At 55.0% G+C, this 17,686-nt stretch overlaps 7 protein-coding genes across 7 annotated transcripts; 3 read left to right on the forward strand and 4 right to left on the reverse strand.

The window, feature by feature from the left end:
• Positions 1-204: 204 nt before the first annotated feature.
• On the reverse strand, positions 205-2,841 carry ustP_1 (Peptidase S41 family protein ustP; the record flags this gene model as incomplete). The annotated part of the gene is made up of 3 exons (XM_014689855.1): positions 205-1,823; positions 1,895-2,293; positions 2,430-2,841. 3 exons carry the CDS (start codon positions 2,839-2,841, stop codon positions 205-207), a joined length of 2,430 nt encoding a protein of 809 aa, XP_014545341.1.
• Positions 2,842-7,743: 4,902 nt separating this feature from the next.
• On the reverse strand, positions 7,744-9,214 carry G6M90_00g077630 (uncharacterized protein; the record flags this gene model as incomplete). Its single annotated transcript, XM_014689854.2, has 3 exons — positions 7,744-8,703; positions 8,772-9,071; positions 9,140-9,214. 3 exons carry the CDS (start codon positions 9,212-9,214, stop codon positions 7,744-7,746), a joined length of 1,335 nt encoding a protein of 444 aa, XP_014545340.2.
• Positions 9,215-9,983: 769 nt separating this feature from the next.
• On the forward strand, positions 9,984-11,948 carry rex3_1 (RNA exonuclease 3; the record flags this gene model as incomplete). Its single annotated transcript, XM_014689853.1, has 1 exon — positions 9,984-11,948. The coding sequence occupies one exon, from the start codon at positions 9,984-9,986 to the stop codon at positions 11,946-11,948; it is 1,965 nt and encodes a 654-aa protein (XP_014545339.1).
• Positions 11,949-12,162: 214 nt separating this feature from the next.
• PHB1 (Prohibitin-1) lies at positions 12,163-13,066 on the reverse strand (the record flags this gene model as incomplete). The annotated part of the gene is made up of 2 exons (XM_014689852.1): positions 12,163-12,675; positions 12,737-13,066. The coding sequence occupies 2 exons, from the start codon at positions 13,064-13,066 to the stop codon at positions 12,163-12,165; spliced, it is 843 nt and encodes a 280-aa protein (XP_014545338.1).
• Positions 13,067-13,385: 319 nt separating this feature from the next.
• qcr8 (Cytochrome b-c1 complex subunit 8) lies at positions 13,386-14,172 on the forward strand (the record flags this gene model as incomplete). Its single annotated transcript, XM_066131075.1, has 4 exons — positions 13,386-13,441; positions 13,593-13,618; positions 13,878-14,055; positions 14,115-14,172. The coding sequence occupies 4 exons, from the start codon at positions 13,386-13,388 to the stop codon at positions 14,170-14,172; spliced, it is 318 nt and encodes a 105-aa protein (XP_065987139.1).
• Positions 14,173-14,895: 723 nt separating this feature from the next.
• On the forward strand, positions 14,896-15,696 carry NHP2 (H/ACA ribonucleoprotein complex subunit NHP2; the record flags this gene model as incomplete). The annotated part of the gene is made up of 2 exons (XM_014689851.1): positions 14,896-15,205; positions 15,287-15,696. 2 exons carry the CDS (start codon positions 14,896-14,898, stop codon positions 15,694-15,696), a joined length of 720 nt encoding a protein of 239 aa, XP_014545337.1.
• Positions 15,697-16,361: 665 nt separating this feature from the next.
• Positions 16,362-17,167, reverse strand: G6M90_00g077680 (uncharacterized protein; the record flags this gene model as incomplete). Its single annotated transcript, XM_014689850.1, has 3 exons — positions 16,362-16,496; positions 16,657-16,961; positions 17,155-17,167. 3 exons carry the CDS (start codon positions 17,165-17,167, stop codon positions 16,362-16,364), a joined length of 453 nt encoding a protein of 150 aa, XP_014545336.1.
• Positions 17,168-17,686: the final 519 nt, after the last annotated feature.

Below are 17,686 nucleotides of genomic sequence, written 5' to 3' on the forward strand. Positions count from 1 at the left end.
CACCAACTCGCCTGTCAACAAGGCTTGTAGCCAGTTGGCATTTGGCGTCTAGTTCAATAATTTCACCTCGACTGCCCTTGGTACGAAGCGCCTTTTGTGTACAATTCTACAATGGTTCAACAAGCCACACTTTACTTGGCTGCTCAAATCAAAAACTATATTCATGCTATGTGCTCATAATGTCAAAATACATTCCTACTTCCCTCAATTGATGGCCACCTGCAGATGCTGGGCCTCCCAGTTCAGGCTGTGCGCAATGGGCGTCTTGTCCACGGCGTCAGACAGCCTGGCGGAACGACGAGCACCCAGGACAGGAGCAACGCGGCTTCTGCGATTCGCCTTGGATCCGGCAATACCGCCGTGGGCGCACTTGGCGCCGTTAAAGGCAGCGTTGGCAGCAGACTTCCACACCTCGGTCACGTCGGAAATCATGGGCGCCGTCCAGTACAGGCGGCAGTCCGCCTCTTCGGCAATGTACTGCGCGGGAACGCCGTCGTTGACGTTGTCGCGGAGGATCTGGTCTCGCACATTGACGGCAGAGCCAGCGGATCGCTGCATCGGCAGCGTCGTGAAGCGCCGTAGTTCGGTCTTGGTCTCCTCGTCATTGCTTTGCTGAGAAAGGAAGTTGGCGAAGCTGAAAATGTTGAGGAATTGGAGGACCTGCGATCCCTTGATGCCGCCGACACCCTGGATGGGACCCTTCTTGGGGCGGCCACCCATGGCGACTGACTTGACGCCGCCCTGGAGGCGGAGCATTTCGGATGCCAGAGTGCACGTGGAGGAACAGGCGCCATCATAAAGAAGGATGATGTCTTCGGCCTTGAATGGCTGAGAGAGGTTGGCGCGTGTGCCATAGCCCGAGATTTCGACGCCGATGCCATATGTCGTGTTGGTAGTGGTCAGGGGGTCGCTCAGGTTCCATCGCATCAGGTTGGTGTAGTCGGTGTCCTTGTAGACATGAGGGTGGAACTTGTCCTCATAGGTGGCAAAGTTCTCGTTGGTGATGTTCATGTCATAGCGGTAGTTCCACCACGTCTGAGACAAGCTGACGAGATTCTCATCAGTTTCAGTGGCAGGGTTCACATTCTTGACCGCGTCGGAGACGAGACGAGCCATGGCGACGAAGCTCTTGCTCTCCTTCCAGCGAGAGTTGCCGTCCTGCACGACAGAGGGGAACAGCTGGCGGAAGAAATCATAGCCGAGAAGGATGTAGCCGCCGCCATTGTTCTGGAAGTCGACAACGAGCTTGGTCTTGCCGGCAGCCTTGGCCTCGCGCAGAAAGTCGCTGACAACAGCCTGAAACTCGGCAGGGACGCTGGGCTCGAACGACATCAGATATATCACGGCAACGTCGTCAAGACCAGGCCCGTTGAGGTAGTAGCCAGAGACAACACCGTCGGAGGAGGCGATGACGGGCTTGGGATAGCCAGGGATAGCCGCGCTGGGGAGCGCAGCGGAAGAAGCTGAATCGGACCGCAGGGGAACGGGCGTACAGAACTTGTTGTACATGGAAGGGCCGTCAACAACGGCATTCATGTCACCAACAATGGAGGCCTTGTTCTCAATCTCGACGGTTGTGCCATTGGCGTAGGTGAGCTTGGTGGTGTCACCGTGGTAAAACAGGGCGCTGCGGCCACCGGAAACGAAGTTGCCGACTCCACCGTTGGCGGCGGTGGACTTGGACCAGAACATGGTGTTGTAGGATGAGTCGACATCCTGCAGGAAGCTGGCAGCATTGACAGTATCCTCGACGTATTTGGCGGCATCAATACCGTTGATTTTGGTGATGGCCTGCGCCGTTTTGGGGTTGGCAATCACGTCGGCTGGAGGTCGTTTGTTAGCCCCTTTATTTACACGGGCAGCTGAGAGGCAGTTGGGGATGCCCACGACTCACTCTGAAGCTTGATGACAGGCAACGACTCGCCGTCCTCGCTAATAGAAACAATGGGAGGAACAGCACGCCTCCATCTGAAGGCTTTCGCCAACAGGTCGGGGTAGAAGACATAGTGACCGTCCTGGCCTGGGGCCCAGACCTGCTTGTAGAGGTCGGTCTGGAAATCGAACTCGCCTGCGTATTTGCCGGATTCCACATTGGACCGGACGCTGGCCAGGTTGCCAAAGATATCAAACCCAGGATAGAAGTAGGACTTGGGAGGGTCCTTCTTGTAACCCGCGTCACTCTGCCACTCGAGGTAGGGCTCGATGGCGTCGATCAGCTTGAGGGCCTCAGCCTTGCCCAGGGGAACGGTTTTGAGGCACTCGTGGGCCAATGATGCGGCCACAGTGGGGATAGCTACACAACGGGAAAGTCTGTTAGTAAGCTTCCGTGTCTAGTCTCAAGTTGAAACTTTGGCCATCTTTAGTCCATCCCACCGTCTGTGCGCCGCAATTTGCGAGCCCGTCACCAAGCGCACCATAATCAAACGTACCTGTCGCCGTCTTCCTCTGCTCGGCCCATGACGCGCTAACCTTGGCACAGGGATGTCCGGTGGCCGTTGAAGTTGGCGCCGTCGTGGGAGCCGCGGAGGTGGGAGCCGTGGGAATTGCTGTGGTCGAGGGCCCGGGTGCGATGCAAGAGCAGGCGCTGGAGATTCTCAGGGCCATGGGGCCATTGAGGTTGTCCTTGCAGCCATCCGCGGCATACGATGGAACTGCCGTCGGGGCGACGGTACCAGTCGCCTTGGTGTATGTGGCACAGAATGCCTTTGCGCTCTCGAGACGTCCGGGGATATGCGTCGCCCTCAGGGCACGCAGACAATTGTCGGCATTGCAGCCATCAGCAGCCGCCAACTCGGCCGCGCCGGCAAGAAGAGCCGCAGCAACAATGGTGTTGCCGCGCATTGTGGGCAAGGGATTGTCTTGGATGATCTCACTAGCCGAGCCTTGGAGAGCGCGATGTCTCGTCTCTAGGGGCCAAGCAGATCGAAGAAGCCAAGGAAGAATCAGGTAGTAGACGGGTTGACTATCTAGATCGACGACGAAGATGGGAGCAACGCCAATATTTATCTATCCCCCGGCCCCGAACAACGGCCTCGTCTCCTCGTCTCCTACCTATTGGGGATATCCATCCGCAAGGACCGCATGGACAGTTTTGTGAGGGATCTCCGCACAGAACCTGCACGAGGACCTTGGGCAGCATGTACCTTGGGAAGACATGGACAAAGTCTGTGTCACGCCAAAGGCCCGTTGCTTTGTTTCCATGCTCAGAAGAGCAGGTCCTTTTTGCACCTGGTCTCGTCAACGCCAGGCCATGGTGGAGGGGGACGGGCTGTGGCGGGTACCAAGGAGATAACAAGTCGACGCCATAAAAAAGGAAGTACATGCTGGCACGTTCCGTCTGGCAAACGCATGAAGCGAATTGGCTCAATCTTGATGGCGGCTAAGGCGCCCCAGGCACGGAGCTAAAGATGGCCGGTCCGGAAAACATGATTGGTGTGGGGAGAAGTTGGAGCTGGCCCGAGCACAACATCAAAGAGCGACAGGGGCACCCCCCAAAATGGGTTCGCGTCAATGGTTCTTTGGTCTGCTCTGAGTGCTCTCTATGGAAGGTGAGTATGATCCTGGCCTTGAAGCTCTGCATCTTGAGTGTTGTTGCATGTGGCTCTCAGCCCGGAGCGGTGGGCTGGAAAAAAGCAGACATGCTGGTCTACCTACGGAGTACTACCGGTCGGTTGGCCCGAATTATGTATTTTTGCTTTTTCAAATGCCATTCATCACCATGCATCATCACCATCGTCATCATCATCATTATAATAGCCGAGGCATAGCGCTCGAACTATCGGGGTAGGATTGGCGTGAACTGGGTCCCAATAAAGCAACTCGGTCAAACGAACTCGGCCCATGTGTCATGACAATCGATTCGTATCGGCCGCAAGATGCCCGCGTTCGCGCCAAGTCTCGGTAGTGGATCGAGCGGATTCCGGGGACATGATTGCCTTGGCATAATAGATGCACCAATTGCCGACACAGGAAGGTCAAAGGGATAAGGCCTCAACTTATAATCAGCATGCGTTGCCCGGATGGAGTCCTTCTGCAATAGCCAGCTGGAGATTGAACAAAGGCCATATACAAGGTCAATCAACAAAAGTCCCAAGTCCCGCCGGTCCCAGCTCCAGCCATGGGAGGCGAGACAGGCCGGGGCTGCCCAACCGGGAGCCTGGAGGGCTACGGCATGGAAAAGAATCTAGAACGGATAATATAGCCCATGTTGCATCTCCCCGGGCGGCACCTTGCGTCTGATTTAGCGCATCTCCAGCTGGCATGGCTCACTTGCCGTGGCAGTACACCAACTTCGCATACTGCCAGACTCATACTGGCCCAGAAACGGAGGACGCACCGAATGAGGGGGAGGGCGCAAGAAAGGGCTTGGCTATCATATTGATTGAATCCATCGTCCCCCCGGCCTTCGTGTGCACATGATGCGCTATCTATGATGTGATCAGTACGGAGTACGTACCCAGGCCAACCAATGCCAGTAGCAAGGATCCGCGCATAGGCCACTCACTGGCAACAAAAACGGCAGCACGCGTTGGCCCAAACGAGGCAAGCAATCGATCTGACGTTCCATAACGCAGATATTGGGGTAAGTAAGGTAAGGTCCGGTTACGGTCGCACAGTACCTGAGCTCCGCAGACCTCTGCCAAATTCAATTTGCCGATTTGATCGACGTTTTTCGCGAAAAGGCACTAGAAGACAGTAAATACCTGCATCCTTAACATATTTTTACTCTTTACTCCGTATTGTGGTGAATTTCAGCTGCCAAAAGTCAATTGGTGCCGCCAAACGTGCTTCCAACCCACTAACCCACCGGATTAATTGGCTTTCGGCAGCACTTTTGACAGCATAAAAAACAGTGTACTTTTATCGCCTGCCTTTCATGGCCAAGGCTCCTCCATGATTCCGTGGTGTGATTGGAGACCTGCCGCCCTCCGATTACCGGGGCCATGCCCAAGTCTTGATTCCTCTCCATCAATTGAACGAGCATACGGAGTACTACTACCGCGCCCAACACCCGCTCAAGAAAAAAGAAAGGAAAAATCTCTTGAGCCGGAACAGCAAGTACCGGCACTCGAGGTATTCTGAGCTCTTTTTGCATGCTTTGCCCCCGGTGGCCAAGCGTGTTCCAAATCGTCCGAACTTGACAGCCGGGCTCGAGCCCCCAACAAACGGTACCTGGGGGCACTGACCGAGTTGCCAAGAGCTTTGAATGTACAAGCACCTGAAACTCGGCGATTTCTTCAATGTTTTATTTTAGCCTTTCCGGAAATCGCAACTGCACATCCAGAGGCCGTCCACAGCCCGAACGCTGTCAATTGGCTGCTGCTTTGCAGAGCCTGTTCCCCGGACCTTGTTCCTGGGAACCCGCAGATTAAAGGTGTCCCGCGGTCACATGGCCGTCTCCAGTTGCCCGAGACTCCTACAACAACACTCGCCGTACGCCAAGATATCTCGTATCAAGGCTGTTCGCCAGCGTCAAAGGGGCCACGATAATCGGGCGCTACCTAGGGGAGGCGGCGGCGGTAATTTGCAAGGCCGAGGCACGTAATTGTAACCCGTGATTTTTCTTCATAAGACCGACTGACTCTCTAGTTATCGACGAGCTGTCGTCGCCTAGTAGTCGAGTTTAGCAAATCATGCGAGTACGAAGCAGTCGCTCGATGACCATTGCGCAACGCAAATCTCGCCGATTTGCAGGCAGCATCATGAGTCCTGCCCCGTGCGTCGTCAGCACATGAGATTACATGCTGATCGGCAGCAAATCACTGGAGAGTTCCCGAGCCAAGTACTCCGTATCCTGCGCAGTATCGGCAACGACGCCGTGATACGTGCCGCTCGGGTTGGACAGAATGTACTGTAAGTCGCAGTATGTATTCATTCTGAAACAAATGAGGCACGGGTGAACAGGGAACTGCCGTCGTAGATGACGCCCCGGTGGATGCGAGTGCCGATCTTTTCCAGCAAGGCTAAATCGTACTACGTGGTATACAACGCCTTGTCGGAGCCTCCTACGCGATGCGGTCCATGCTTCCGATCGAATTCTCCGACGTGCCGTTAGTCCCACCATCTGATGGAACTAGACGCAGGAACGAGGATCTCTCGCATCTCATACTAAACTCTCACGACTGGCGAGGCTCTTCTTGGAGAAGACATGGCGACGAATTCATGGTCCGTCATACGCTAGCCACGGGTATTTATATCGTTCATCTTCTTTCTTTATAAGGGTGGCTGTTCGCCCTCCGAGATTTGATACTTATTGTGGCAAGGGCCGTGTGACCGGGCTTGGAACGGGGTACTCTATTCAATCTACAATATTCGGCTTGAGGATATCCAAGGCCCTTGCTTTCCTCACGAGTTGAGGGACTAAGGGTCCTATGAATACAAGAAGTCGGTGAGGGCTAGTGCATGAGGCAGCCCTCGCTTAGGGTCGACTTTGGGCCTCGTCATGTTTCCCTTGTTGTGTAACCGTTGCCCCCTTTGATGGGCCGACCGTGTGACATGTATCGTGTCCAGGGAAGTAAATATATAAGCGATGAAATGGCATTTCCTAGTAATCGGACAGTGCGTCATGTGAGATGCTCAGGTTCCCCAGGCCTACCGCACGAGGTCGTTGTGTCAATATTCTAGGATCCGCAAATTGATAGCACTTACACTAGCTGGATTTTTTTACCAACTGTGCCACAGGGCAAAAGTGTAAGCGCCTACGTGTTTCATTCCATACATATAGCAGCTCAAATAGTACATATTTATTCCAACATCACTAGGCCCGTGTCAAAGGGCCTGTCGACCCGCGTTGACGCATTGCCTGCCCAGAATAAAGAAGCAGAATACGTTGCTTGTTGACGGCGGCACGCTACGCTTTCAATAGGCCACTCACCCACATGCACCTTCATCATCTGTATCTCGCCGCTACTTTACGTCAAGAAGTGACACAACGGGCTCACCCGAGACATGATGGGCTCAACCCACGTGGTGCTGGAAACCCCTGCGCTTGTGTCAACGCCGTTGAATCGCTCTTCAGCCACCGGACCAAGACGAGCTGGCGTCATCCGTTGAATCTTGAGGCATTCCCTAGCCGTATTGAACGATGCAGGTGAAAGCTGCAGACATGGTCAAGGAAATTGTGCCCAATAGGTGGTTATCTATAATATACGAACCGGCATTCATTTTGTGCGGGCCCAGCGTTCTTCCAATGTCCGGTGTAGCCATCTAACAAACATACCTGTCGTGGAGCAAGCACCGCCAAATGGCCCCCTCGACAAAGTCATCCCCCAGAGACGAGCACGCCGATCCCATATTGCACCGTTCTCGTGTTCGGCGCTAGTTGTACACCATCTCGCTTCGAGATGTCGCGCAGCATAGTGAACATGGTGGAAGAAACGCCAGTGTTACTTGTGACCAGCCACCACCGACTGCCCCCCGAGGCGAAGAAGCAATATCCATGGGAAACTTGTGCTTCAGGCTGCACGTCAGAAGAAGAGAGACACAACCACGTGGCTAGCAGGAGTATGAGCAATAGCCGATGCACAAAGGTAATTCTAGCCGCAGCCAAAGTGATCGTACGGGCAGTCCCCGGTTCTACCATCTATCAGTCCCAACGGCAAGCAAAAGTTCCAAGTATCATGTCCCCATCGTAGCGTGCACGCTTGTCTTCCCTTCTTTCCTTCTCTTCTTGTTCCGCAGTAAACAAATTCCATCTTTCCCGCCTCCGCTCTATTAGCCCGAGCCGACATGCAGTCTATTAATCTAGGCCAAAAACTCCTCCTCGGCAAAGTGCTTCAGCACGATCCACCCCTCGTCAAACGCCTTCTTTTCCATGCGCACAATGATGGCCGCGTGGCTGTGTCTATGGTTGTGAATCCAGACGGGGTACTTCCTCCACTTGAGCGTGTCCAGCGACCGAATCATTTCAAACTGGTGCGCCGTCAGCGCAAGCGTCGGCTGCGTTGGCGTGGACAGCCTTCTCTCGCGCTGTATCAGCCTTCTGTCTTCTACGCTCATGGCGTCGACGTCGTCCTCGTCCTCGGTGGCCAGGTACTCTTGGTTCTGGGAGCTGTTGAGTGCCTCGTACGTGTTTTCGACTTCCTCACGAAGCTCCTTGATGAAGACGGGCACGCGGTACCCGTCTATGCTGACGCCTGCGTGGCCCTGCTCGTAGAGCCGGATCCGCTTTGAGCTGCGGATGTTTTGGATGACGGAGTTGCAGAGGTAGGCGAGGACGCCGATGGGGACGAAGACGGCGACGGTGATCATGAACGGGATGCGCTTGATCCAGTCGACGACGGAGCCCGTCACGGAGGAGATGGTGGCTGGGCCGCGGAGTTTGGGCGACGGTTGGACCGGGTTGCCAGGATCGAGGAGGACACCGTTGTAGCCCTTGAGGTAGTTGACCTTGACCGTGTCCAGCTTGCGGTACGGGTCGGTCTTTGTGATGCCGGTGGTGTAGTAGACGGCACTCCGGTCGTTGATGATGTTGGTGTACAGGGTGTGGCGTCTGAACTTGCGCAGGCCCAGCATGAAGATGGAGGTTGGTTCTGCGAGGACGGAGAGCAGCGGCCGGCCAGTGTCGCGAAAGTTGTCAATGGTGAATAACTGTCTTCCGGACATGGATAGAGTGCGGGCTCCCATGACGTTCCAGATGTGGTTGTGCCATCCCTTGAGGGGTGTGCGAACCCCGAGATGGGGTGAGGCGAACGTGGTGAAGTTCTGTGTAGAAGCGTCAGATGAGTTGTTGAAGGGGGACCAGAGGGGCGGGGACGAGGTAGCATAATTACCATGCATTCAAGCTGGTCCAAGACGCCCTTGGCATACAACAAGCCGATGGCATAGCGGCAGACCAGCCCTCCAAGAGAATATCCAACGATGCTGATCTTGGTGATCTTGCCGCCACTGTCCTCCACGGCGCGCAATTCCTCTTCGATCTCGGAACAGATGCGCTCGCCACCACGCTCAATACCATCATAGGTAAAGCTTCCAATGTTGCGCTTTGCAAACAACAAACGCAGCTCGCTCGAGGAATACAGGCTGCGCAGGCTCTTGGCGACGTTTCTCATATGATCAGGGTTTCCCCACAACTAAAACGGAGCGCGTAAGCATTCGCTCAAGGGAATATCGAAGGCGTCGAGGGACATGGGGACCTTACCCCGTGAACAAGCACACACAGGTGGTCGGCAGAGGGAGTGCCGCCCTCGTACTTGGGATAGGTCGGAGGCGGCATGGCGATAGGTGGCAGCCCCTGAAGGACTTTGAGGGACGGGCTCGCGATGCGATGTCGGACGTAGGCAGAGGCAGCTTGAGCTTGGGGCGACGACCAGACTCTGAGGGCTGGTCTAAAAGAAGCCCAGAGCGACGACCAGAGCACCATACAAGGCAGTCTTGCGTAAGGACAACATCTGAAGGGTCGGGGAGGTCGCGCGTTGATAACACCTTTGGAGGCGGAGGATGACGCAGAGGAATTGGTGGCACAGACTGGCCGCATGTGGTCAACATTGAATGGACAGGTCGCCGAGGCCCAACAGTGCAGGCTCCAGTCATGAATCAATGGGGCCTGGCGGACCGGACATCTGGCATCGGGAGCCAAGGGTTCAACGCGTTCAATGTTGACCAGGCGGCACTAGAGAGCGGGCCCTGTTCAACAAAAAGTCGGGCAAAATCATGTCACCAGACAGCATGTCTTTGTTAGAGCCTCCAGTCCTGGAACCTAATTTGTCCACCACTGCGCTCCGTTGGTCTGTGCGCCGGGTGGCCCAAACCGCCAAGCATTGAACCGATTGACGTCGACGAGCTTTGACGATGCCCGTCATCTCCAGTGCAAGCATCGCCAACTCAACCCAATATACATACTTACGCGCCTAGCATCGTCCGCGCCGCACGTGTTCCGTCCATGATCGTCCCCAGCCTCTCAATCTTAATAGCATACTCAAGTGCGCCTCGCGCCAACTCTCATGGCCTAGTGTCACTGCGAGCTGCTCCTTGCAACCAACACCATGAGCTTCTCCCTCAGGCACATACCATGCCCTGCCGGCAAGAACTGCACCGCCTTCCAGTGCATCTTCGGCCACGGCGAAGAAGACGCTACCGAGGCCAAAGTTGAGCCAACGCCGCCAGGCTCGTCTCGAGACGCCTCATCATCCATCTCTCGTGACCGCTCCCCTCCCTACCAAGAAGGACCCCGTAAACGCATCAAAGTAGAACAAAAGAATAACTCTGCCCCATCTCAACCACCCTCCAAAGCAAGCTCTTTACACGACAACGCCAGCAAACATCACACCCTCAGCACCAAGCCTCGCAGTGCCACTCGGTCCGTTTCACCACCACCTCTTCAGCGGAACACAAGAACAGCCGACACAAAGGCGAGGTCGTCTTCTTCAACACCACAAAAGACAGCTGCCACCAAGGATTCAAAGTCGCCTGTGCCCATCGGCAAACCCGTGACAAAGGCGGATTGTGAATCGACCAAAAGGAGAAAGCCTGAATCCCTCAATCCACGACTTCTCAAGAGCTCGCCAGCAAGTCATGAAACCCGACTGAAACTTCTCAAAATGTTACACCACGAATATGCCCGGCTCAATCGGGCACTAGAAATGGCCGCCATGAAAGCAGGTGAACCCTCGTTTGTCCTGTCCCCGCAGGGTCTGATTTTCAGAGCGTTGGACGAGGAGGAGGCAACGGCGTTGGAGAAGCCAGCCGTCTATACGAACGTTATGAAAAACAAGATTATGCAGCACAAGAAGATGAATGTGGCTCAATGGAAGGAGCTACGCGTCAAAGAGGCGCCTCGACCCAAGGAGCAGCATGGAGGGAATATACCGAAAGAGATTAACACCGGTCTCACGACCGCACAGGAGGTGGAACTGTTGAAGAGGATCGTTACAAGAGTGGACGATCTCTCCAATCACGGCTACGTGTCTTCCGTCCCGGCCGAGGACGTGGTAGAATCAGCCCGGGCGGGACAGGAGGCCGGCAAGGGATGGGAGAAGTGCGACCGGTGCCAGCAACGCTTCCAGGTCTTCCCGGGGAGAAGGGCGGAAGACGGGGCGCTTGTGTCCGGGGGCGCATGCAACTTCCACTGGGGCAAGACGTACGTCCCCGAAAAGGCTCCAGGCGATACGGCCAGGGTCCCGAAACGATATCGGTGCTGTGGACAGGAGGTGGGCGATTCGGCAGGCTGTGCCACCCACGACAAGCACGTCTTCAAAGCAGGCGACCCCAAGCGGCTGGCGGCGGTGCTCAACTACGCATCTACACCAGAGAACCCCGGCATCCCCGAGGACAGGGCTGTCTGCTTCGACTGCGAGATGGGCTACACCGTCCACGGGATGGAGCTCATCCGCCTCACCGCAACGTCGTGGCCTCTGGGCGAGGAGCTCCTCGACGTGTTGGTCCAGCCGGTGGGTGAAATACTGGATCTCAACTCTCGCTACTCTGGCGTCTGGCCAGACGACTTGGCAAACGCCAAACCCTGGGTGTCAGACGACGCGGCGCCGCCAAAGTCGGGACCTCGAACTGGTACGGCGAACGAGTCAAACTCCAAGGATCTCAAGATAGTCTCCTCCCCGGAAGTTGCTCGCGGTCTCTTATTCTCGCTGATATCCCCGTCGACGCCCCTGATCGGCCACGGCTTGGAAAACGACCTGAACGCCGTGCGAATCGTTCACCCTACTCTCATAGACACGGTGCTGTTGTACCCCCACAAACTCGGCTTACCATACCGCCATGGCTTGAAGATGCTCATGGATGTGCACTTGAACAAGAAGATTCAGCAGGATACGGGGCCAAAAGTTTTGGGTCACGATTCTGCAGAGGACGCCAGGGCGGCGGGGGAGCTGGTGCGGTTGAAGGTCATGAATGAATGGAAGGATATGCAGAGGGCGGGATGGACATTGGTGGGTGGGCATTTCTGGCCGCCTGGGAAACCGGGCGGGTTGACAGAGGCATTTATCGAGAAATAAGGGAGGAGGGACGAACAACGGTTTTCATATAAAGCGAGCTGTCGATTCATTTGCATAGCAGTAAGCCCAATGCACGAGGTAGTAGAGGTGAAAGCAAACATGGGGGTGGAAATATATCATCATTGGTATTTCCGAGATATATAATTACATGGTCGCTTCCGTCAGCGATAAAGCGGAGAAGTTGCCCTCCTGTTCCAAGTCTCCTTACACGTTTCTAAGCCCGTCCAACAGAGAGCAGATACTGTCCTCCATTACCCGACTTCCCCGTGGGCAAATACGCCACGTTGGGGTTCGACGACAGTTGCTGCGCAATCTCCCTGCTCGCCTCAATCTTTCGAATCTGCACCAGCCCGTCGCCATTCTTGGCAATGGCCTTGCTAATAGTCTCCGCAGACTCGGCTTCGCCCTCGGCTCGGATGACGTTGGCCTGCCTCTCCTGCTCGGCCTTTTCGACAATGAAGCGAGCTCGCTCCGCATCCTGCTGCGCAATCTGCTTCTGCTCGACGGCCTTTGTGAATTCCCGGCCAAACGTCATGTGGGTGATGGACACGTCCTCGAGGGCAATATTGAACTCGGCGGCGCGGCGCGTGAGCTCTGTGCGAATCTTTTGTGACACGGCTTCTCGCTGGGTGATGAGTTCGGCAGCGTCGAACTGGGCGACGATGGCTTTCAGAACCTCGTTTCCGATGGAGGGCAGAACTCGCTCATCGTAGTCGACGCCGAGGTTCTACAAAACGGTTAGCACATCATGGTTTGAAATCGGGCTGACCGCGGGTGGGTGATTGTACCTGGTAAATCTTGGGCAGGGCCTTGACATTCGGCCGGTGCAGCACACGGAGCGTCAAGCTGACCATTTGCAAATCCTTGCTTCCCGTAGTCGTGGCGATATTTCTCGGCTTCGTACGCACATCAAAGATGACGCTTCGCTGCAGCCATGGCACCAAAAAGTGCGTCCCCTCGTTGATGATATCCTCCTTCACTCCGGATAGCCTGTCGAAGATGACGGCTCTTGTTCCGCCCTTGACGTCGAAGATGGACTGGCTGACGAGGAATGCGCCCGCCGTGGCTGGCACAGCCAGGCGGTACATGAGATTGAGAGCTCTTGCTGCGGCCGCCATTGTGCACAACCCTCAAACTGTGGTGGTGTTATTGGTCTCTCTTTTTTTTCGCTTGGCGATGGGCGGATGCGACGGACTGGCAGAAAAGAGGCAGCACCGAGCTTCGTCGTTTCCATCCCCCAGCTTGCTCCTCCACAGCAGGCTGATTTTCGGGAGGTGGTTGTGGCGCTAACCCTGTTCGGGTAAGCTCGGGACGACGGGGGAGCGCCTTTCAAGACTTGCAACTCTTTCACCCGCAGCCCGACTTTCGCCTTTCCCTGCCTCACGAACGTCCGACTATCAGGAATCAACGTCACGCAATTCCTCGACATCAGCCACAATGAGACCGACGCAAGCTCTGAACGGCGGTGGTGCCCCCAATTGGAAGGTTGGCCAGTATGTTTTTTGTCCTGCTCTCGGTTGTGTTACTGGTGCGGTGTGCGCCTGCGGCTTTTCCGCGACGGCAAGAATGTTGTCGGCTGCGCCATTCTGCACGCCTCGATTCGTCGACTCTGTTTGCTAACTTTTTTTTTCTCTCTTTCTGTAGCTGGCTGGGTGATTGGGGCTCTTTTGGTGAGTACGATGCCTTTCTTTCGACGGACAATTGCGCAGCGTACGAGGAACGATGAAATCACCGGCTTGTGCTCGGGGAGTGTTGCCGATGGCCAAACGTGGGACTGGCCACAATCAATCGAGGATACATCCTTCTGGAGTGAATGTTTCTAGGGGATTGATTCAGAACTGTGACAATTGCGCATTTGGGCTACTTCAAAACGACGGAGCGAAAGGGGAACACGAAGCATCACGAACCGAGGTTACTAACTCGATACAGGTGGCTCCAAGCAAAAGGGCATCATCCACTACGGCATTTCTGCCAACAGACAGAACCCTACTGCTGGCATGGTCCACGACGCTTTCTTCAACACGTTCCGTCGTACCAAGGGCCAGATCTTCTACTGGCTCCCTCCTCTGGTTGCTGGATACTACTTGATGCAGTGGGCTACTGAGCGGTTCGTAACCGAAAAAAAATATATGAGGAATTCAGCACGGTATTCTAACATATTAGTAGAAACCACTACCTCCAGTCCAAGGCCGGCCGTGCCGAGTTTGGTGACGAGGCCGAGTAAGAAGGGTTGAGCAGGGACAATCGATAAAAAGCATTTGTATATCATAGTCTAGACAGGAGGGCCAGCAGATATGTAACCAACACAAATGTGCGGCGAGCGCATGTTTAAATCCATTCCATTTGTTACTACTCATCTTACCTTGGTATGCCATGTGATGCGCTACATTGAATTCCCACCACGAGGTATCTAGCTAGGTTCGAGCGACAAGTAGTACGTGACCCTCATGAAGCTCCATCCAGGCCTCTACCGCGGCAATAAATACTTTCAAGATGCTCTTACCATCAATTGGCTTTACAAGAGCTCACACTCAAATAATTTGTCGTGCCAATCACGCATCGCTTATTCTTTCTCAATCATGCGATCCTCACAGGCTACACACAATCACGTGACTCTGCATCGGAACCGGCGCCACGTAATGCCGAAAACTCGGACCCAGCTCACTCAATTGCCAGTAAAAGTTTCGACTGGCAGGAAAAATTTCGAGGTCTCCAGCCCGTGGAAAGAGGTGCGAAAACCAATTCCGCCCACCTTGTCGACCAAGTCTTGACCCAATTGGTATTTTTGTTGGTTGTTTTTTGTTATGCTCGTTTTTGAAATATACATTTCATAAGCAGCATTCTTTGAGTATAGCCAAATTTTTGGTATCTCCATATTTGCAAAATTTCACACCAGCACCCAAGGTTTTTTTTTTATCCCAGCCGACAGCCGAGCCCTGAAGCAGCCATGGCCGCCGAAAGACCCGACAAGAAGGAGAAGAAGGACAAGAAGCGCAGCGAAGAGTCTGGCGTAGGCAAGCCCAAGAAGGAGAAGAAGGAAAAGAAGGACAAGAAGGAGAAGCTCGCCGCCGCCCTCGACGAGAAGCTGCAGCAGGATGCCGCCGCCCAGAGCAAGCCCGTGAAGAAGGAGGAGGATTCCGAGATGGAGGACCAGAGCCCCTCCGAGCTGCCGCCGCTGGCGAGGACCGTCGTGCCCTTCGCCGTGCCGCTAGCCGACGACAAGGGCATGAAGAAGGTGTACAAGACCATCAAGAAGGGTGCGTATAGAGAGCCTCGTTTTCCCCGGAGCAGCAGAGAGCGGAGTCGAGTGCGGGAAAGTAGCTAACGATTTTTGCCAGCCGCCAAAAACGGCACCCTCAAGCGCGGCGTCAAGGAGGTCGTCAAGACGCTCCGCAAGTCGCCTGCCGGCGGGCCGGGAAACACGTCCTTCCCCGGCGTCGTCGTCATTGCCGGCGACATTTCTCCCCAGGACGTCATCTCGCACATTCCGGTGCTGTGCGAGGACCACAACGTGCCCTTCATCTTTGTCACGTCGCGGGCCGAGCTGGGCGCCGCCGCCAAGACCAAGCGGCCTACCAGCGTGGTCATGATCATGGAGAAGCCCGACGGCAAGAAGAAGGCCGGGGTCAAGGAAGAGAAGGAGGAAGACGACGAGTCGTTTGGTGAGACGTATGCTTCGTTGGTGAAGCTGGTGCAGAAGGAGTTTTCCAAGCAGTCGTTCTGGACAAAGGGGGAGTCAAAGGCATAGGGAGGTGCTGAGGGAAGAACAAGGAGAAGAACATTGCCATGGTGGGAAGAGGTATGGCAGTTGAAAAGCTGACGTCTGCATATTTGTTACAAAATGGAGAGACGGAGGGCGAGTCGCTGGTTTGCCAATGGGGTGGGCTTGTTTGAGGCTTCGGTTTGATCTGGGTGTATAAATACCAGAGGGATTGACTAGCAGGGCCGAATTGGGTTACGGCGGCGTTCAGGTACATGGCATCATCAATTAAAGCATTTCTCAACATGGTATTGTGATAATTGATAGCTAGATCGCAGAAACTTGTGGCGTGATGGTTACGTTTGCCCTTCCCTTTTGTCAATGAGCACCTCGTAGTAGAGGCGTTGCAACTACCAATGCTCGGGCCTGGATCCCCAAGAGTATCACCTCTCAGGTGCCTAATACACCCGACGCATCCAATTACGCGGAATTTACAACGTCATGAGCATCAACACCACCAGTCATCGACACTTCAATCACCAATTCAAGGATCTTCGTTGCGGCCACGTAGAGCTCGACACGCCAAAGTGTAATACATGATCAATTGAAAAAACTAGGTCCAATCATGAACATCTGCCCCCGAACACTTCCTTCTGTACCAGCGAACAACAAGAACCGTCCGCACACGATACTCGCCCAAGCAATATGGCCCTTTAGTCAAAGGGGTTAGTACGAGTACCCCACCAAGTCAGGAACAGTGACAATCCAATAGTTTCCACAAGCTTGGCGGCGATGCTGACACCGACGGTATCGATGGGGCGCTTCTCCGAGAAGATTTGGGTAAGGAACTAGGCCAGGTCAGCAACTCGTCACGACAATCTCATCCCCAGCATCGTCCATCTACACCATTCTCCGTACAGCGCGTGGGCGACGAGGAATGGCATATCAAGACTCAAGAGTAAAAGGGAGAAAATCAGCATCACTGGAGGACAAAAAAACCAAACTTACTCCAGGGGCCGCCGTCGCGGCAAAGATCAAGCCGCCCAGGTACGCGGCGCCCTTATAGCTCAGGGTCCCCGTGGCATTGATCAACGCGCCGACACCATAGCTCTGGAGGGCCGAGCCGACAAACGAGGTGCCCCAGGCAATGGCAGCGCCGCTGGCTTCCTTGGACTTGATGAACTCCTCCTTGGTGTTGGCCTGCTTGGCGCGCTGGTAGGTCTGGCCGAAGACGGGGCCCAGCACGGCCAGCTCGATGCCGTGGTTGAAGAAGGTGCCCAGCGCAATGGCAGAGGGCTTCACGGGGGGCAGGTCTGCGCACATCAGCATCCGCAATCTCTGGCGAAGCGGGAGGTGTGGATGGGAGGCAACACAGGTCGCGGGGGTTCGCATTCTCTCATGTGCTCGCCCAGCTCGGAGACACCACTCACGATGGCGGCCGCAGGGAAGGGGGGGATCAAAGGGTGAGAGGGGAGAAGCAGCGCGTGTCGCGACGGCACAACTTACAGTGCAGAGACATGGTGAGTTTCAGCAAGTCTTTGATGTCTTTTGTTTTCGACAAGGTTGACGATAATGAAAGGTCCAAGTTCAGTCACACCGACCCGTTGAAGTCCTTCCCCCTCCTTTTAAACCTTCGACAGCCCCGGGCAGGCCCTCCCTTGGTTGCTTCAGCAAATGCTGGCAAATAGGTTTGTCGCAAATCTCGATTGGGCAAAGGCGCATGCACCTTGTGGCTTGATGCGTGATGCTCCGTGAGAAGGGGGGGGTTTGTTGCGAGCGATGATGTCACCACTTTGTGGAGACTGGTTTCCGGCAAGCTCTGCAGAACGCACGCCGGCTTTGGAAGGAAGGACCAGTGACGACGATGGGCAGTGCCGTTTGGAATTCGAGACCCGCCCCTTGCGACTATCCGTCAGCGACTAGGCGGCTTGCCACTTGGTTGCCATCGAAGCGTCGGCAACTGGCTCAGTAACGTGTCCAATGATCGAGCTCCCTTTGTCTAGGTGAAACCGCGGCCCATGTCCAACGTTGCCGCGAA

The sequence above is a fragment of the Metarhizium brunneum genome, chromosome 4, assembly GCF_013426205.1.
Source record: "Metarhizium brunneum chromosome 4, complete sequence".
NCBI classification, from domain to species: domain Eukaryota; kingdom Fungi; phylum Ascomycota; class Sordariomycetes; order Hypocreales; family Clavicipitaceae; genus Metarhizium; species Metarhizium brunneum.